Source organism: Mus pahari, chromosome 22 (genome assembly GCF_900095145.1).
Source record: "Mus pahari chromosome 22, PAHARI_EIJ_v1.1, whole genome shotgun sequence".
Classification (NCBI taxonomy): Eukaryota; Metazoa; Chordata; class Mammalia; order Rodentia; family Muridae; genus Mus; species Mus pahari.
In genome coordinates, this window is record NC_034611.1 from 48,449,699 (window position 1) to 48,470,562 (window position 20,864).

General features: G+C 51.1%; 1 protein-coding gene across 2 annotated transcripts; it reads left to right on the forward strand.

The window, feature by feature from the left end:
- The first annotated feature begins 210 nt into the window (after positions 1-210).
- Npr2 (natriuretic peptide receptor 2) lies at positions 211-20,829 on the forward strand. Of its 2 annotated transcripts, XM_021222144.2 has the most exons (22): positions 211-1,551; positions 2,222-2,427; positions 9,717-9,830; positions 10,111-10,246; positions 10,473-10,567; positions 10,758-10,890; positions 11,111-11,195; positions 12,630-12,750; positions 12,911-12,985; positions 13,167-13,244; positions 13,659-13,763; positions 13,883-13,954; positions 16,160-16,319; positions 16,530-16,685; positions 16,758-16,926; positions 17,079-17,225; positions 17,692-17,815; positions 17,969-18,037; positions 19,684-19,858; positions 19,929-20,027; positions 20,282-20,373; positions 20,487-20,829. In XM_021222144.2, exons 1-22 carry the CDS (start codon positions 885-887, stop codon positions 20,550-20,552), a joined length of 3,144 nt encoding a protein of 1,047 aa, XP_021077803.1. In that variant the 5' UTR covers positions 211-884; the 3' UTR covers positions 20,553-20,829. The 2 variants fall into 2 exon arrangements, with proteins under 2 accessions (XP_021077803.1, XP_029389144.1); XM_029533284.1 differs by lacking the exon at positions 12,911-12,985 and having other exon boundaries at positions 20,487-20,818.
- The last annotated feature ends 35 nt before the right edge of the window (positions 20,830-20,864 follow it).

The following is a 20,864-nucleotide window of genomic DNA, read 5'->3' on the forward strand; positions in this document are numbered from 1 at the left end:
GCAGCAGCCGGAGGGTGGGGCCGGGCGGGGAGGGGAGGGGGAGGGGCGGGGTCGGGCGGCCTGCCGGGGAAGTCACACTCGGCCGCCACCGCGGGCGCAGCGAGCGGAGACGCGCCGGGCCGAGGCGACCTGACCTGGACGAGCGAGCGGCGCGCGCGGGGGCCCAGGCGGGGGGCGGGAGGCAGCGCCGGGCAGCGCGGGCCGCCGGGCCCGGGAGAAGCGGAGCCGAGAGGAGCGGGGGACACGGGCGGGGCCGCCGCAGCTCCGGATGGGACCAGCGCCCGGGCCCGTTAGTCCAGGCAGGAGCTTCGGGAGAAGCCGTCACTGGGAGAGTCACCCCTGCCTTTCCCTCCCCTCTGGCCCAGGCCTCGCTTCGCTCCCTGCCTGCCCATGTCCCAGTCTTTCCGCGGCGGGCGCCCTCCCACCTCAGCCCGGGGCTCTGGCTTCTCGCAGCTCTTTGCCCTCCCGGCCCGGTCAGCTGTGAGGTGCCCCTGGGCTGTTTCTTTGTGCCAGCCTCCCCCAAGTCCCTACCCCATCCCAGGCTCAGATTCTCCCCTTCTCGGCTTGGGATCGTCAGGCTACTTCACCTCTCACTGTCCTCATCCCGGTCGCAGGCCCCCTTGGTCCCTTCTTCCTTCTGCCACCCTATCCTTAGTCCCTGGACCTGGCTGTGGGTTGCTAACCCACTCCTTCCCGACCCAGGCTTCCCCCCATCCTCTTCTTGCGTGGTCCCCAGCACTTTCTGTATCCGGGCCGACTAAGCTTGTCCCCACTTCTCTTCCTGGCCCTCTTCCCCAGGCTCCAGGCTGGGTGGCGCTTGTGCTTGCCCAGTAGGCCAGAGCGGCCCCTGGTTCGGGGGACCGTGGGTCAGCTGCTCTATCCCCATGGCACTGCCATCCCTGCTGCTGGTGGTGGCAGCTCTGGCAGGTGGGGTGCGTCCTCCGGGGGCACGGAACCTGACGCTGGCGGTGGTGCTGCCAGAACACAACCTGAGCTATGCCTGGGCCTGGCCACGGGTGGGTCCTGCTGTGGCACTGGCTGTGGAGGCACTGGGCCGGGCACTGCCCGTGGACCTGCGGTTTGTCAGCTCCGAACTAGACGGCGCCTGCTCTGAGTACCTGGCACCACTGCGCGCTGTGGACCTCAAGCTGTACCATGACCCCGACCTTCTGTTGGGCCCCGGTTGTGTGTACCCCGCTGCCTCTGTGGCTCGCTTTGCCTCACACTGGCACCTTCCCCTCCTGACTGCGGGGGCAGTGGCCTCTGGCTTTGCAGCTAAGAATGAGCATTATCGTACCCTGGTTCGCACTGGCCCCTCTGCGCCCAAGCTGGGTGAGTTTGTAGTGACATTGCACGGGCACTTCAATTGGACAGCTCGGGCTGCTTTGCTGTATCTGGATGCTCGCACAGATGACCGGCCCCACTACTTCACCATCGAGGGCGTCTTTGAGGCCCTGCAGGGCAGTAACCTCAGTGTGCAGCACCAGGTGTATGCCCGAGAGCCAGGTGGCCCTGAGCAAGCCACCCACTTCATCAGAGCCAACGGGCGCAGTAAGTGTGGCCCGGGCTGTTTTAGACACAGGGGAGGTGGGCCGCTATGTCCCTGGAGCAGTGCAACACAGAGAAATAGGCAGAGATAGGAAGGGGAGAGTGCTATGTGATGGTTGGGATGGAGGAACTTTTAGGACAGCGCCCCTGGGAGAGGGCCTGGCATCAGTCAGAGGTCAGCAAGGCTGAGACTGGGGTTGGGGTTTGAATAGTGGATGTGGGTGATGTCTGATCTGAAATGTGCACCTGCCTGTGAGCAGAGACCCCTGAGATTGGAACACAAGGTCTCTTGGTAGCATTGAGATGACTCTAGGGTTCAGGTTTGATTGGGAAAGCAGGTAAGGCTCACACAAAAATTGTGAGCACAAGTGCTCGTGAGCCTAGGGAGAGGCAGGCAGGAGGGAATGTGGGGGCTGTGAGGTCTAGCAAACACAGCTCTGGGGGAGGGGGGTCTTGGATCATCCCTCCTGTCTCAGGGGTCAGGGTTCTGACTTGGACCAGATGGTCCATGCGGCCCCAGGGCACTTGTGACATGAGCTCTAAGGGGAGGGGTGGGAACATATGTTGGGTGGTCGATGGGTAGGGCACTCTCTTGTAATGGGATGACTCAGAGAGGAGTGGGGGGGGGTCTGGATGCTGTCTCAGGGTGCCCTTCTGTCCTGTGCGCTCCCAGTTGTGTATATCTGCGGCCCTCTGGAAATGCTGCACGAGATCCTGCTTCAGGCCCAGAGGGAGAACCTGACCAATGGGGACTATGTCTTCTTTTACCTTGATGTCTTTGGGGAGAGTCTCCGAGCAGGCCCCACACGTGCAACAGGCCGGCCATGGCAGGACAATCGAACCCAGGAACAGGCCCAGGCTCTCAGAGAGGCCTTTCAGGTACCTTCGGAACCCAAACTAGAGGTGGGAAGGCTCGCTGGTTGGAGGGTCTGTTTCTCCTGAGACCCTCCTGAAGCCCCCCCCCCGAATAGGACAGGTGTGGTGTGCTATGGAAGTGAGACGGTCAGAGATGTTCTGCATCTGGTCTCACTCTTCATCCCTGAGATTGTGACTGTTACCAAGTGTGCTTGCCAAGACTGACTTTGGCCACCACCGGGATCTTAGGATGCTTTCCTAAGTGCCAGCAGTGAGCTGGAAGGCAGGAAGGGAAAGACCTGAGCCTTGTCCTGGGAAGGGCTGCTGTCCTTATCGGAAAGGCAAGGTGAAATTATAATACAGTGTGTGAGGAAAGGAGACAGTTTTGTGCATGAAGCAGGCTCCAAGAGACAGCGGTCCCGGAGAGGAATGGTGGATATAGGTTTTTGTAAAGGAAATGAATCTGTTGTCATCTTCATGGCACACGCCATACCCACAGAGTGGTGGAACCAGGGATCCAGAAACCTATTCAGGGGACAGATAGTTTGCATGGTTGACCTGTTAAGAAAGCTTGGTCCATGTTTTTTTAAAAAAAGCATTTTTGAGACAGGGTCTCAGACTGGCCTTGAACAAGTACTGGGATTATAGGTATGGGCTTTAAAAGGGTTCACTTAAAGCACATCTGGGAGACAAAGATACAGTCAGATTAAGAGGACTTTGAGTGTTAAGGCCTGGGGTTTGAGTTTAGAGCTAGTGACATTTTTTTTTAGTATGATAATATATGTATAGCGTAACTCAGGCTGCATTAGAAGAGGCGACCAACTCGTAGTTCAGCAATGGGTGAGGTGATATGGCTTGAACTAAGGTGATATTAGGAAGAATGGGAGGAAATTAGTTTATGAAAGAACTTGGAGAAGAAAGTCGGTGTTACTGTGCACCTCCTGCCTGTGGCCCAAGCTTTCAGTGCCCTGCTCCCTGAAGAAGAAAATCCCGACTCTTTATCAAGACATTTAAGACTTGGTAGTTAGTCTCTGCCTGTAGCTTCAGCAGTACTTGCTGATGCCCTCAGGCTGAGAAGTCCAGCTCACTCACCCTTTGTAGCCCAGGCCTCCTTCCCTCCTGCCTGTGTGCACTTTTTGATCCTTCAGTGTGCACTTTTTGATCCTTCAGTGTGCACTTTTTGGTTCTTTTGTGTGCATTTTCTTTTCTCTTCTTCCCTCATTTTAAACCTCCCTCTTGAGATCAGACCTTTGACTCTCCGTCTGGTTTCCACACCAGTCTTCACTGACCTGTGTATGTGAGTGTTTCCTATTTGTTTATCCGTGGCCCTCAAAAAAGTATTTGAGGTGGCTTTCGGAATGAGGTGAGATCCTTCCCAAGATTCTTGGTTCTAAGGAGAGTCTACACGGCCTGGACCTGGGTGGCCATTCTTCTCCAGTGAGTAAGGTTTTATGTGGCTGAGATTATATATTAGGTTGTGAATGGTGAGCGTGTCTGACTGTGAATGACGTATCTGTTTGCGTGCCTGCCTACTAGTCTGTGACCGTCATACTTGGACATGGGGCAGGTTTTGTTTATGTTGTAACCTTTTCCTGAAAACAACCAGCTCACCTGTGTCTATATAATGATTCTGTGTTCTGTAAGATCCCCAAATCCCAGCTGAGCCGAGTCCCTTACTCGGGCGCTTAACTCTGCTTACTAGAGAGCACGTTATTCAGTTCATAACTGAGTCGCTCAGAGGCCAACTGTTCGTATTTACTGAATAGCTGTTATGGTCTCATTACTTTACTTGGTATGGATATGGACAGAGCACACTAGAAATTCTCTCTGTCCTTTTGGAGTTTACAGATAGTAGGCGAGACAGACAAGAAACAAGCTTACTCATTGGTGATAAGGATTTCCAGAAGAAGAAAAACAGTTGAGTGGCATGGGAAGCAATGGGGGCTGAACCTTGGCTAGTTCAGGCAAGGCATGCCTGCACCTTCCCTGGGACACAGGGCTCCATAGCCCTCTGGGCAGGAATGTTTGTTTTGTTTTTTTTTCTCTATGTTCTGGAATTCAACCTAGGATCCTGTGCATGCCAGACAGGTGCCCGCCACTAGGCTACATCCCCATCCCTGGGTTGTCATCTTTATACAGAAGGGAAAAAACAAATCTCTTCCTTGTATGAGAGTCACCAGGAGGCAAGAGACCCCGGCTCTTAGAATCGGGAAGAGAATGATCTAGTCAGCTAACAGCTGTATCAATTAGTTAATTCTCGGTTCCTCCCCTCACGGTAGGCCTCATGCAGATAGGAAAAAAGAAGATGGTGTTGTTACAACTTAAGAGAAACAGGCAGTGAAGGATAAGCTGGAGGGAGACGAGGCTTGCGGTGGGTGGGAGTGAGGTGGAAAAACCTCTTTCCTCCATTGGCAGGGCTGCTAGAGGGCTGGGCAGCATGGAGGTCGGAAGTCAGCACTGGCTAAGAACAAAAGAGCAGCGAGCCCTTCCTCCAGAGATGCCCGTCCCCTTAGGTCTAAGATGAGGCCAACCCGAGGCAAGGAGGCCAGAGATGCCCAGAACCTTTGTAATATAAGGCTGTGACGAAAATTGGACATAGTACTACTGGAGGACCCAGCAATACCTCTTCTGGGCATATACCCAGAAGATCTTCCAACTGGTAATAAGGACACATGCTCCACTATGTTCATAGCAGCTTTATTTATAATANCCAGAAGCTGGAAAGAACCCAGATGTCCCTCAGTAGAGGAATGGATACAGAAAATGTGGTACATTTACACAATGGAGTACTACTCAGCTATTAAAAACAATGAATTTATGAAATTCTAGGGCAAATGAATGTATCTGGAGGATATCATCCTTAGTGAGGTAACCCAATCACAAAAGAAGTCGTTAGATATGCACTCACTGATAAGCGGATATTAGCCCAGAAACTTAGAATACCCAAGATACATTTTGCAAAACACAAGAAAACCAAGAAGGATGACCATCGTGTGGATACTTCATTCCTCCTTAGAAATAAGGAACAAAATACCCATGAAAATAGGTACAGAGACGAAATTTAGAGCTAAGATGAAAGGATGGACTATCCAGAGACTACCCCATCTGGGAATCCATCCCATCATCAGCCACCAAACCCAGATACTAATGCACATGCCAGCAAGATTCTGCTGAAGGCACCCTGATATAGCGGCCTCTTGTGAGGCTATGCCAGTGCCTGGCAAACAAGAAGTGGATGCTCACAGTCAGCTATTGAATGGAACACAGGAACCCCAATGGAGGAGCTAGAGAAAGTACCCAAGGAGTTGTAGGGGGCTGCAACTCTGTAGGTGCAACAACAATATGAACTAACCAGTACCCCCTGAGCTCGTGTCTCTAGCTGCATATGTAGCAGAAGATGGCCTAATCAGCCATCATTGGGAAGAGAGGCCCCTTGGTCTTGCAAACTTTATATGACCCAGCACAGGGGAATGCCAGGGCCAAGTAGTGGGAGTGGGTGGGTAGGGGAGCAGGGGTATAGGGAACTTTCAGGATAGCATTTGAAATGTAAATAAATAAAATAATAGTAATAAAAAAGGCTGTGACATCAAGTTAAGGGTGCAGGCTGGCGCTGGGTACCAATGACTGAGGGGGAGGGAAAGAGCTACCATTGTAAGTGTACTGACAGGATTCTCCTTTCTTGTTCTTGAGGCACGACACGGGTGGTGTTCACCATCACATTCCTTGTGTCTAGCATGTGGTAGATGTTTAACACATATGTATTGAGTCAAATTAAGATGAGCGTGTGGGGGAGGGGATAGACCTAGGAATGGTTTTAGAGAGCAGAACTTCCAGGCACCATGACCCAAGGTAATCGGCTAGGACAGGTAAGAAAGGTCAATACAGTGGATCTTCCTAGGAAAGCAGCCAGGCTGGGAGGTTTCAGGGTTGCAGTGAGCAACTGAGAAGTCAGGTTAGATATCCTGAGCCACGTGTGCTCACGGTGGGAAGCACTCGCCACAGGAATGGAGGAAAGGAGCTCTGTGTGCATGTGTGCGTGTGCATGTGTGTGCATGCGTGCGTGCGTGTGTGTGTGTGTGTGTGTGTGTGTGTGTGTGTGTGTGTGTGTGTTTGGGGCACTTCTCTGTAATCTCAGCGTTTGGGAGACTAAGGTAGGATGGTTGCTAAGAATTGGAGGCCAGCCTGGGCTACCTGGTAAGATCCTGTCTCGAAAAAAAAGCAAAACAAAACAAAACAAAACAGTAACAAGCCAGCAAATAGAAAGGAAGAAAGCACTAAGCTGAGGGCCGTGGAAGGCAGGCAGCCTTTCTGGAGACTCGTCATGGTTTCTTGTGGCCCGGCTGGCATCACCTTCCCCGTTGTGCTCAGAGCAGGTCTCAAGGTGGGTGGCACCCTCCTGGCCTGCCCCCATTGAACCCCTTAGTTTTGGCAGCGTTGCTTGTTTGGTTTTCCACTTGGGGCCACTATGCACTGGGACTCGTTCGCTGCCTTTGCCTTCCTTTTCGTCTCTGAGTCAGTGCAGAAACTGTTCCGAGTTGTCGAGTTGTTTTTGTTTTGGGGTTGGCTTTTTTCTTCCTTTTTTTTTTTTTTTTTTTTTTTTTTGGGTAACTAGTTAGTAACCACAGCAAAACGTTCTGGAAGAGCCATTTCTTATCATGGCCTTGGATCCCATGGGCTCCAGAAATTCTTTTAGGGGACTGTGAAGTGAAAGCTATTTAAAAATAATGCCAGGATGTTACCTGCCTTTGCCAGTGCTCTCTTATGGTTGCACAGTTGGATTTTCTAGAGGCTACACAGTGCAGGGTGATGTCATTTCTCTGACAGCCGTGGCAAACACGCTTGTGCATTCTTGCGCTTTCATAATTTATCAGGCTTAGTGTTTTTTGTTTGTTTGCTTGTTTTGTCTTTTGGTCTTTTTTCGAGACAGGATTTTTTTGTGTAGCCCTGGCTGTCCCAGAACTCACTCTGTAGACCAGGCTGACCTTGAACTCTGAAATCCACCTGCCTCTGCCTTCCAGGTGCTAGGATAAAAGGCATGCGCCACCACTGCCTGGCTATCAGGCTCAGTTTTAATTTTAACTTCTAATTTGGAAACTATTGGTAGATATAAAATTTCTTTGGCGTTCTCAGTGAGTTCTAAGAGGAGAAAAGACGTATGCACAGCGAGCTTGTAATCACAGCACTTAGGGTCTGAAGCAGTAGGATTGGGAGTTGGAGGCTAATAACAAAGCAACAAGAAGAGGGAGAACAAAACAGGGGCTAGAGAGATGGCTCAGCAGTTAAGGGCAGTCATTGCTCAGGCTGAGGACCCAAGTTCAATTCCCAGCACCCATATCAGGTGGCTTACAACCTCCTGTCACTCCAGCTCCAGGGGCATACAATGCCCGAAGGCATGTACACACACACATACACACACACACACACACACACACACACACACACACACTTGAAAAGGGATTCAGAGGTTATGACAATTTTTGTTTTTAAGATAGGGCCTGCTGTGTAACCCAATTTGGCTTTGAACTCTCCATCCCTCTGTCTCAGTCTCCGGAATGCTGGAACTGTAGGTGTGTGTCACTACCCATGGCAAAAAAAAAAAAAAAAAGTGATTACTGCCAGCATAGGAGTAAATCTTCAACCTGCAGAGGTTCAGTGTCTAGATAGTGTTCACGCCTACTGTCAGCCTTTGTTGAAGTATAAATTGTGCTACTCCGATGTGTTTTCCAGCTCTTTGCTTCACTATGTGACCTGTCAACATTACCATAGATCCCTGTTGGAACAGGTGCTAGTGAATGAACCCTTTTAGTCTGACCCCGAGGGGCACTTCCTGTCTTCCCCATCCCCTCCAGAGCCTCCCTTTTCTTTCTCTCCCTTTCCTTCTCTTTCTCCTGCCTGACTGTGAATATTAAAAGTGTACAACCAAGCATGCAAGTCTCCAGTAAGAAAACTCCAGTCTAATATATCGACTACATGTTAGAAACTGATTTGTTACCTGGAACAAATCGATACCTGTAGATCACATGTGATATACTGAGTGTGTCTGTGTAGTTCCCATGCGCTTTCTGTGATGACAATAAACAAGACTGGTAGAAATGGCCAGAATTTTGTTCGGATTTTGTTGTTGTTTTATGAGATGATTTCTCGCTATGTGGTCGTGATGGGTCTGGAACTCACTATGTACACTAGGCTGGTCTTGATCTTAGAGCATTCCTTCTGCCCAGCCTCCTGAGTGCTTGGATTGCAGATGTGAGCCACCATGCCCAGCTTGAAATGGCTAGATTTTAATCTATCACTTTACATATAGTCATATTTCACATAGTATATTGGACTGACCTCTTACACTGGGTTATAAGACCAGTTTCCTGTCTGAGCAGTCTCATTTAGTTGTGTGGTCCAAGGCTGGGCAGTCCCACAGCTACAGAAGGGGGTGTACGAGACTCAGAGGACCTTGGCAAGCAGTTTAGTGAGGGACAGAGGTGTGCTGATTCATGTCAGTGAAATGCATGGCCGAGAGCACGTGTGTTATCTGTCTGTGCAGTGTGTGTGGGCATGTGACTCACATGACACACATCTGCCTCTTAGTGAGCACACTGTCTATAGTAGATGTTTCCTGTGTGCACAGTAAACTAAATTCATGGTTTTCACAGATGGACAGGGTTTGAAATCTAATGCACTGAGAGAAGTCACTATGAATGGGTGACCAACTTTTAATGGAGAACACTATCGGCATTTAATGCTGCTGGGACGACTATAGCCCTGGTTGGGATGGAACTCACAGATCTGGCCACCTCTGCCTCCCGAGTGCTGGCATCAAAGGCGTGCATCACCATCACCTGGCCAAACAGTGGTGGTTGTTCTTGGTGGTGGCAGGTACCCAGAAAGTGTGGGACAGTGGAGCGCCCATAAGAGTGATGGCCTGGCCGAAGGCCTGATGGTGGAAGGGAGGCAGAGAGGTCCATGGCCTGAGTCTACAGATGGAGTTGATTTCATCCTACAGATGCCTTTCCAGAACCAGCCCTGTCTTTCATAGAGGGTGCTACTACCCCTAATTTTCATACTCATCCCAGAGTTTAGTACACTCCAGCCTTCAGACACCCCTCCCCTGTGCATGCTTTACACTGTGTGTGTGTGTGTGTCTGTGTGTGTATATGTCTCTGTGTGTGTCTGTGTGTGTGTGTCTGTGTGTGTGTCTCTGTGTGTATGTGTGTTTGTGTGTGTGTCTGTGTGTATGTGTCTCTGTGTGTGTGTGACCCAGTTTTCCTATGGTGATCCTTCCCCTCCTGCTCACCTTGAGTCCTGTTTCCATGGTGCAGACTGTACTGGTGATCACATACCGAGAACCCCCAAATCCTGAGTATCAGGAGTTTCAGAATCGCCTGCTGATCAGAGCCCGGGAAGACTTTGGTGTGGAGCTGGCCCCGTCCCTGGTGAGTAGGTCTCTGGGGGTCAGAACAGGCTACGAGGAAGGGACTTTTCACAGGGTCTTGATCATGGCGCAAGCCCCATTTCAGGCTGTGACTTCCATCCAGGCTATTACCCTTTGATCCTGGGGCCGGGGGTGCAGGAGGTGGGGATGACACGATAGGGGTGGGAGGAGGGAGAAAGCCAAGAAAGTGGAGAGGCAAGGGGACACACAGGGGTGGAAGAGTGAACTAGGAGGGGGACCTCAGGGGACATTTGGAGCGTGCTGATGCCTGCTGTCTGCAGATGAACCTTATCGCTGGCTGTTTTTACGATGGGATCCTGCTCTATGCCCAAGTCCTGAATGAGACGATACAGGAAGGGGGTACCAGGGAAGATGGACTTCGAATTGTGGAGAAGATGCAGGGGCGAAGATACCATGGTAATGAAGGGCTGGGGAGTGGAGGCCTGGGGGCTGACACCAGGCTCAGGAGGGCAGTGGGCAGAAGAAGACGAGCTACCCCAGGCGCTGCAGGGAGAGTCACTGGGGGTCAGGAACAGTCATAGTGGACACACTGTCATTGTGGGGAGAGACTCTGAGACAGTGAGATGGGGTGGGGGGCAGGGTTAGATCTCAAAAGTGAGGGACACTCTTTTTTTAATCTTAGGTGTAACCGGACTGGTCGTCATGGACAAGAACAATGACCGCGAGACGGATTTCGTCCTGTGGGCCATGGGAGACTTGGATTCTGGGGACTTTCAGGTGATGGGGGAGAGGACAGGGAGGAGGGATTGGCCCCAAGATCCAGAGGGGACAGAATCCTTGGCTGGGGGGTGGGGGGAGGAAGGTGCTTACTCCCTCTGCTGGGCCTTCGTCACGGTGGGGTCACAGGAAGAAGGCCGCGCATGGGCACGCGGCAGGCCTGTGGGCCCAGCGTTCTGCTTCCTCACAGCCCGCAGCCCACTACTCGGGAGCAGAGAAGCAGATTTGGTGGACAGGCCGGCCAATTCCCTGGGTGAAGGGGGCCCCACCTTTGGACAATCCCCCCTGTGCCTTTGACTTGGACGACCCATCCTGTGATAAAAGTGGGTGTGTGCAGGGACTGGGAGCAGTCCCCCCTTTACCCTGGCCCTGCGCTCTGCCCCTACCTCACTGACACCCATTCCCACTCCTAGCTTTGCCTTCTCCTTGTCTGCAGCTCTCTCTCTCTCCCACAAGAACGCTCTGCACCTCCTGCGCCCGTCTCTCTGCCCTCGGCCCCGCCAGTCTTTCTCAGGGCCTCTCTTCTCTCTTCCTCTCATTCAGCTCCACTTTCCACTCTGGCAATCGTGGCCCTGGGCACGGGAGTCACCTTCATCATGTTTGGTGTTTCCAGTTTCCTCATTTTCCGGTGAGTTCTGGGTTTTCCTATTCCTCATGGCCCTCTTGCTGCATGGCCTCTGGCTGAGGCAGGGGTCCCTGTGGTGTGGCTGGCAAGTCTCCTAACCCGGTGTGGGTTTCTTGGACTGGCAGCTTTCTCTCTGGCCTTTGAATTTGGTTGCCCTTCAGCCTAGGTATTGATTTTGCTCTTGTTTGTCACCTGGGTAGATTAACTGTTGGTTTGGTTATTGTTGCTATTGTTTTTTGTTTGTTTTGCAACAAAGTCTTGCTAAGTAGCCCAGACTGGCCTTGAACTCGATTCTACTCCCTTACACTCCTGAGTACTGGGTTTACAGATGTGTGTCATGGAGCCTTACTTGAATACTGTTTTTGTGTTTGAGATAAGGTTCCATTGTAGAGCTCTGACTTGTCTGGAACCCACTATGTAGACTAGGCTGCCCCTGAACTTCACAGGGCTTTGTAGACTAGGCTGCTCCTGAACTCCACAGGGCTTTGCCTACCTCTGCCTTCCAAGTGCTGGAATTAAGACCTCCTCCACCATGACTACCTCTGAATAATGATTTTTTAAAAAATTTGTTTTTATTTATATAATCTCCTGTATGTTGGTGTAAATGTATGCCACCACACACGTGTAGGTGCCTATAGAGGCTAGAAGAGTCCATCAGATCCTCCGGAGCCCGAGTTACAGGTGGTTGTGATCAGCCCAGGATGGGTGCTTGGAATTGAACTTGGGTCCTCTGGAAGAGCAGCAGGTGCTCCTCCAGCCCTGGAGTACTGACTTTGGGTAGAGTTCGGGTCAAAGGTGAATTTCTATGCACTGGCCGCCCCCAACTCCTTCCTCACCTCGCTCCTACTGAAGTGCAACAAATTCTCACAGTTCTGGATATGTGGGAGACCTGAGACCAAGTCAGCAACAGCTTCTATGTCTGGGGAGGGTGCACATTCTGATTTGTGGAAAGTAATGTTTCACTGTGTCTTCACAGAGTGGAAGGCTGGATGCCCCGACTTAGCTGTAGGCTGCGGATGGAGCAGCCTCCTAGCAGGGTTCAAGTTCAAGGCCATAGATTTAACCCTAGCCTGGAAGAGGGGAATGAAGAGAGACAAGAGAAGAGAGGGGGAGGGAGGGAGGGAGGGAAGGGGAGAGAGAGAGAGAGAACTAGAGCTGTGTGTGGTGGTATATATCTGCAATCCCAACATTTGGAAAGCTGAAGCAGGAAGACCATCATTAGTTTGAGGCCTACCTGTGCTGTGTCTCAAAACCAAACCAAACCAAACCAAACCAAACCAAACCAAACCAAACCAAACCAAACCAAATAAAACCAAATGACTTTTCCTTTGACACTGAGTGTCCATGTCCCAGTCTGGTGACAGTTGCAGCTTCCTGGAAGCTTAGTGGGTGGCGGGTCAGGGCTTGTCAGTCGACTGAGATATACAGTTCTTATAGGAAGCTGATGCTGGAGAAGGAGCTGGCTAGCATGCTGTGGCGCATTCGCTGGGAAGAACTGCAGTTTGGCAACTCGGATCGATATCACAAGGGTGCAGGCAGTCGCTTGACGCTGTCACTGGTGAGCCCTTGGCCCTCTGCCTTCCTCTGCCTTCCTGTTCTCTCTTACCCTGGACCTTTCCCCCCACCCGCACACTGGCCTGTAATGATAGACCCTTGCACCACCACCACCATCTAATGTTCCTTTCATCCTTCCGCCTCCATGTTGCCCTTGGCCCCAGCGGGGATCCAGTTACGGCTCGCTCATGACAGCCCATGGGAAATACCAGATCTTTGCCAACACCGGTCACTTCAAGGTGAAGAGTCATCTGCTTGTTCTGGTTCCCGACCATTTCATTGTGTCTCATCCCCATCTGCCACCTCTGCCCCTCACAGTCCCCGCTCTCTCCCCAGCGAAGGTATTGGGAGCTCTCGGTTCTCCAGCATCTCAGATACTCCTGAGGCTCAGTGACTTTGTCTGTTTCCACCCCACCTTAGGGAAATGTTGTTGCCATCAAACATGTGAATAAGAAGCGCATCGAGCTGACACGGCAAGTGCTGTTTGAACTCAAACACGTACGTACTTGGGTATGAGTGGGAGGTGAGGGTGGACAGGGAAGAGGAAATGAGGGGACCGTGGTCCCCTGGCTAACGGGGTAAGGGACTTATTTACCACTGATTCCCAGTTGCAGGTATAAGTAAGAGAAATATCATTGCTCACAGTGGTGTTGCTGTATTTAATTTTTTTTTTTTTTGAGACAAAGTCTTTCTGTGTAACAGCTCTGGCTGTCCTGGAACTTACTATGTAGACCAGGCTGGCCCTGAACTCACAGAGATCCTACTGCTTCTGCCTCCCCAGTACTGGGGTTAAAGGTGTGCACCACCATGCCTGGCCTCTGTATTTAAATTTTAGGACTGTCAATTCTCTCTCTCTCTCTCTCTCTCTCTCTCTCTCTCTCTCTCTCTCTCTCTCTCTCTCTCTTTTGGTAGATGAGAGATGTTCAGTTCAACCATCTTACTCGCTTCATTGGAGCCTGCATAGACCCTCCCAACATCTGCATTGTCACCGAGTATTGTCCTCGTGGGAGCTTACAAGTGAGGGACAGGTGTAGGAGACTGTGGTAGGGTGGGGTGGGGGTCCCAAAGTCACCCTGTGTCAAAGGGTAGTCTGTGAGACTGGGGACAGAGGCTGATCTCTAACGTGTTGCTGTCAGGATATTCTAGAAAATGACAGCATCAATTTGGACTGGATGTTTCGCTACTCGCTCATCAATGACCTTGTGAAGGTGAGTCTTTCCCACCATGTAAAATGTCTCAAGTTCTTCGGTCTTTACTGCAGTTTCTCTCCTGGATCTCTATTAGCCAAGCTCTTTTCATGTCCTCTCTTCCCATGGCTGAGTGATACGGTGGTCCTATGTCCCGAGAGGTTCTTGTCCTCCTGTCCCAGATATCTTAAATGTTTCCCTAGTGTCTCTTTACCTCAAAGGGTTCCCCCTTAGTAGAATCCCTTAGCTATAGCTGGGCATGTCATCATATGGGAGGTTGAGGCACGGGGGCTGCTCTGACTTGGAGCTTGGCCAAGGCTTCAGAGTGAGTTTCAGGCTAGTGTGGACTACATAGCAAGATCCTACCCAGAAAAAGAACCAAAGAATCAAACCACACCGAACAGTGACAAGGCATCCCTTAGTTGGATGTGGGTCGTGCACATGCATAATCCCAGCACTTGCTGAGACAGGAGGATTGGGCGTTCGGGAACAGCCTGAGCATCAGTAAGAATCTGTCTCAAACAAATGAAGACGTCGAATGAGGTCTCCATGCACTTGCCTCCTGTAATTTCATGCTTTAACCAATATTCCCCATGCCTATAACTAACTGCTGAGGAGGTGTCTAGTCTTTAACATTTCTAAATTTAACTGCTTGTTTCTGGAGGCTGGGACTCTCTGTGTTGCCCTGGCTGACCTGGAACTATCTCTGTCGACCAGGCAGGCTGACATTGGACTCAAGAGATTTGCCTGCCCCTGGCTCCTCTGTGCTGGGATCAATGGCATGCGACAACACTTGTAGCTTTGATTTCTTTTAGAGACAGGATTTCATGTTTCCTAGATGGGCCTCGAACTTACTGTATAGTCAGAAATTGTTTTGAACTCCTGATTTTCCCCCTCTCTACCTCCCCAAAGCTAACATTGTCGGTGAGCACCACCACCGTACCTGGTTAGAGACTGAAATATATATGTATGTTAAACTAAGAAAAAGGAAGGAAAATTGCACTAAATGACTCAAGAGGCCCGAAGATGGCGGAAGCATACAGGTGAATCTTGCACGGCTTAGACAGTGTTCAGAAGCACGTCTCATCAGCCGACTAGTGAGATCGCCTGACTGGGCCTGACACTGCCTCTCATTTTCTGCTAAATTTTCAGAGAGTTTTTTTTTTTTTTAATTAATTTATGCATATGAAATTTTGCCATCAAGTGAGAGAGGAAAACATTAGGGAAAGCCAATGTAGTTTTCGACAGGAGATAGGAGGCTAAAGGGTAAACATGAAACCCAGGGGCGCTTTTGCAGTTTCCACAGCAGTAAATTCACCAGCTTAGGCCTTCCCTTCCTAAAGGCCTCGAGCTGCTCAAAGAAATAAAGAGGAAGAACTCAGGGGCCTCGGACCTGTTCAAGGCCGGAGCTTAGCGGTTACACCCTTGTGATTCTCGGACCTAGCCTTCTATCCTCTGTCTGTGCCAACGAGGGAGGGAGGGCTTCCAGAGTTTCTGTTGGGGGGAAGGGGGGCGGGGAGGAAGGGCTTCCAGAGCTTCTGTTGGGGAAACACTGCCTTGCCCGCTTAAGACCGGCCTTTTCATCCCCTGGGGTCAGTGTTCTGACATCTCTGACTCTAGGACGCCATGCTTCCACACTGACTTGGCTGTTGTTGCCCACCTCTGTCTATTTTTTAAAACTTTGTCTTCACTACTGTGTGGTCTAGCATTCCTCTAATAGACCCCATTCTGCTTCCACCATGACCTGCATCCTACACACAGCTACACACTAGAGTTACAAGTGGCTGGCTTTCTATGGAGCATCTAGAGACTAGCCGTCTTAAGTTGTGTCTTCCTAAACAGTAGCTAGGAGTGTGAAGCCGGTGCCATACTGGTTCTGGCTGCTCCCTCCCTTCACTGCTCAGCAAGCTGCCGTTCTCAGGGAAACTACTGATGACTCTCCTCATCCCTCTTCATAAGCATTTCCTCCTATCCCTTGTGCCTGGTAGTTCGATGCTGTTTACATTGGGAGGGATGGCTCTCCCATTCTGCTTGCTTCCTCCAGCAGAGGCGCTGCAGGAGACATCATCCATACTCAGCTATTTTTTTTTTTAGTCTTAGGATCCTTTCATTCCTAATGATTTGGGGTTGGTGATCTGAATATCTTTATGTAGTTAGCTGGATCATGCCATGGACTGAGGTTGCCTAAGCCAGATACGATCCAGACACTTACTCTGTATCCTGCAGGGTATGGCCTTTCTCCACAACAGCATTATTTCATCTCATGGAAGCCTCAAGTCCTCCAACTGTGTGGTGGATAGTCGATTTGTGCTCAAAATAACAGATTACGGTCTGGCTAGCTTCCGATCAACTGCTGAACCGGACGACAGCCATGCCCTCTATGCCAGTGAGACTGCTCCTCGTACCCCCCCCCACTCTATCCCCTCCCTCACACCTCCTCCCCCTGCCACCTACCTTTTATGTTACCCTTCACGCCTTGGTCGGTTCCTCCCAGGGAAGATAGAAGAGGTAGACCAGTAGCAGCAACACGGGGATGACCCAGGCGGCGTCCAGGATGCTGCCTGGGGAACCTAGCCAGCCTGTTCACTCTTTGCAGAGAAACTGTGGACTGCCCCAGAACTGCTTAGCGGGAACCCCTTGCCAACCACAGGCATGCAGAAGGCAGATGTCTACAGCTTTGCCATCATTCTACAGGAAATAGCACTTCGAAGTGGTCCTTTCTACTTGGAAGGCCTGGACCTCAGCCCCAAAGGTGAGAGAGGTGCTACGCAGTCTCCGCTGCGAGGGGACCTGAGTCCTCACCCAAACTTTCTGTCACCCTTAGAGATTGTCCAGAAGGTGCGAAATGGTCAGAGGCCATATTTCCGGCCAAGCATTGACCGGACACAACTGAATGAAGAGTTGGTTTTGCTGATGGAGAGATGCTGGGCCCAGGACCCAACAGAACGTCCAGATTTTGGGCAAATCAAGGGCTTCATTCGCCGGTTTAACAAGTGAGAGGGCAGCCAGGCTCAGAGGCTCCCGGGGACAGGAACATTATCCTTCTCGGTGGATGAGGCTGGTGTGCCCCAGGGGTGGGTTGGCTAGGAAGCCTTGTTACTCTTGAGGGCCTTGGAGCAGGTGTGATAGCCTGGCCTCCCTGCAGGGAAGGTGGTACCAGCATATTGGACAACCTCTTGCTGCGCATGGAACAGTATGCCAATAACCTGGAAAAGCTGGTGGAGGAGCGCACGCAGGCCTACCTAGAGGAGAAGCGCAAAGCCGAGGCCTTGCTGTACCAAATTCTACCCCAGTAAGACCTTTGTCCCCTTCTCCAAGAATTTCCTTGCGTTCTATCTCATCCATCTCCTGAGAATTTGTTTGCCACCCTGGGAACCCTGGGTGATGTCTTGCCACAGTAAGCCCTCCTGGCTCCAGGCGGAATGCTCTCACTTGGTCTCCACATCGGCTGTGCTGTCGTCTTTCGGCTTCCAGTCCCTCCTTCGTGGGGCACTGTTCTTCCTCCCCTCTGTCTGACCAAGTGTGTGCAGACTGATGTCAACTGGAACCGCTTAGCCCCACGCGGGTCCCCTCACAGTGCCTGTCACTTTTGCACCCTGATGTGCACTGAACTAAGTGACATCTTCTTAGCCGCTTTCCTTTTCTTCCACCAAAGCCAACTTCCATTCTATGGCTTGGCTGTGCTGCAGCCACATACCCTGTCCTCTCCCTCCCTCTCCTTCCTGGAGTGGGGTTGAGGGAACCCTCTTGCTTCCCAGCTCTGTGGCAGAGCAGTTAAAACGGGGAGAGACAGTTCAGGCGGAGGCCTTCGACAGCGTCACCATCTACTTCAGTGACATCGTGGGCTTCACAGCGCTGTCAGCTGAGAGTACCCCCATGCAGGTGAGAGCCGTGAGGGGAGCAGGCATGGGGGTGCTGGGTCTCGGGAGCCTTGTTCTGGACTCGTTTGCTCTAGCGTTCTTTTGTCTTTCGGCTTGAGAATGTTTTAGGAACTTGGGCACTAATTTCAGAGCCTCTGCTTTCCTGTCCTGTTAGGTGGTGACACTTCTTAATGACCTTTATACCTGCTTTGATGCCATAATCGACAACTTTGATGTCTACAAGGTGAGAGCTGGAGCTGACCTCCTTCTAAGACCCATCTGAAACCCAGTTTCCTGAACCCCACAGACCATAGCCACGCCACAGTCAGCGCTCCCTAAGTATCTCCGGCATCCTAGTGCTCTCTAGTGGGTGTCAATCTAACAGACATGGACACTGGGACAACACCCGTGGGCCCCAGGCTTCCTTTTTTTTTTTTTTTTTTTTTTTTGAGACAGGGTTTCTCTGTGTAGCCCTGGCTGCCCTGGAACTCGGGTCCCAGGCTTCCTGATCACATGCTTTCGTCCCTTTCTCTCTGGGGTGTTAGTGATACAGACAACTGGTCTCTCCTTCCAGAACAGTCAGAGGATGCAGGCACAGACTGACTATGGGGTGGGGGAATACATGTTCTAAAGCTCTTTGTTAAAGTATAAAGTCATTTGTTTAAAGGGCTTACTTGCCCTTGGGAGTGAATGTGCTGCATTTGAATATAGATTTTATAGCTAATTATGTGGCCTTAGGCAGGGTCAGGCTTTCTCTGAGCTTGTTGCAGCAATAGTTTAGTTATATGCAAACCGATGGGCCGGCAAGAGGGCCTGGTGGGTAAGGGCTTGCCTGGAACCGCTGATGGAAGGAGAGAACCAACACCCACAGGTGTCCTCCAGCTTCCACATTTCACGTGCATGTGGGCATGCTGAGACCTGCCTGTCATCCCAGTAGTTAGGAGGCTGGGACAGATGGATCATGGGTTTAAGATTAGTCTTGGCTATACAATGAGACTCTATCTACACATAAATGAGGACCTTTAAAAGCGTGCTTTACCCTTCCTGACGTTTCTCTAACAAAACTCCCAAAAACCCTTTACTTAAATTCATCAATTATTTTTATTTCCTCCTACTTATTTTACGTCTCCTCCCCTCTCTGGGATGTTTGGGAATCAACCCCCCCCCCCAGCTTTCCTCATGATGATCTGTTCTACTGCTTGACTGCATCCCTGGACTTATTTTTTTTTTAATTCATATGAAAATTCATATATTCTGGACAATTTGAGAGTAAGTCTTAGATACAGTACCCCTTTATCCCTAAACGCTTAGTGTGGCTCCCTCCAGACTTCACTGTGAGCCACAGGTTGGTACAGTCACCAGCGTCGAGAGCTGCTGCTCCCCTGACAGCCAGGCCGCCTGGCCCATGCTACGGAGCATGCGCTACCCTCTTTGTGCCTCTGGGTTCTTGGGACTGGGACTGGGATCCTGTCCACTGAGGACTCCCCAGGAGAGGAGGGGTTAAGTATTCCCCTGTCGGGCCTCCTCTTATCCCCAGATTCTCAGGGCCATGGCATGTAGTCCCTTGTCTGTCTGGTCAGTCATGGTCTCCCAAGTTCTCAGATGACTCCAGCTAACCTCCTTTCTCGCTCTCCCAGAGACAGCTAGAGATGACCTCTTAAAACTAGTTTTATTATTTTATTTATGTGTGTGTACCTATCTGAATATGTGCCACATGGGTGCAGTTGCTGTGGAGGCCACAAGAGGGTGCCATATCCCCTAGAACTGGAGTTACAGGGAGTTTGAGGTGCTACGAGGATGCTAGGAACTGAACTCAGGTCCTCTGGAGGAGCAGAAAGTGTTCTAATGACCGAGCCTACAGCTGACCTTCTAATCTTCCCTTTAAATCAGGTGGAAACCATTGGGGATGCCTACATGGTGGTATCTGGCCTTCCGGGCCGAAACGGTCAGCGCCATGCACCAGAAATCGCTCGAATGGCCCTCGCATTGTTAGATGCCGTCTCTTCCTTCCGCATCCGCCATCGACCGCGTGATCAGCTGAGGCTACGCATAGGCGTCCATACTGGTAAGGCTGGTTCTCACCTGGCCCTAGTGTCTGCTTTTCCAGATCTCTCCCAACCAGTCTGTTTTCACAGGGCCAGTCTGTGCTGGGGTGGTCGGCCTGAAGATGCCCCGGTACTGCCTTTTTGGAGACACAGTAAACACGGCTTCTCGAATGGAGTCGAATGGTCAAGGTGGGGACAACAGCTTTTAACTCGAAACTTGACCTGTCTTGCTCTTTTCTTTCCAGAGCCCTTCCCTATCTCTCTGTTGGATGGTTCTGAAGTGCCCCATTCTTGGTCCTATGCTGATTCTTCTGTCTCTGGCAGGACTGGGGGTTTTCTGAAGGGTGGCTGACTGGGCAAAACACTCTCCAGCACTGACAATCTTCTCTTGGCTTTTCTTGGATTCTTCTTTCTCCCTCTGCCCCTGGTCTACATCACCCTAGCTCTAAAGATCCATGTCTCCTCGACCACCAAAGATGCCCTGGATGAGCTGGGATGCTTCCAGCTCGAGCTCCGTGGGGATGTGGAGATGAAGGTGATGGCAGGCCGTGGGGGAGTGGATCATGGGAGGATGGTGGTGGGGGAAGAGAGGGAGACAAAGGCACTAACATGCAAAAGTCTGAACTATGCTCATCCCCCTGTCTCCAGGGAAAAGGAAAAATGCGAACTTACTGGCTCTTGGGAGAGCAAAAAGGACCTCCCGGACTCCTGTAAAGCCCAGGCCGGCAATCTCCTGCTGCTGGTACTTGGATGGGCAATGGTCACTGTGTTTCCACACAACAAAAACAGACATAGCCATATCAGATGGAAAACGTGCATAGACACAAACCCCCTGCCTTATATGGAAGTCATAGCCCTCTGCCGCCCAGCCCTGTACATAGACCTGCCCCTCCCTGCCCTGGTCCTCTTCCTGCCTCCTGTAAATATCTGTATCTAGACCAGAATATTTTGTCCAAGTATAAAACAACAACAACAACAAATCATGGTGTCATTGTCTGGGGTCCAGGCCATCCCAAGAGAAGGATA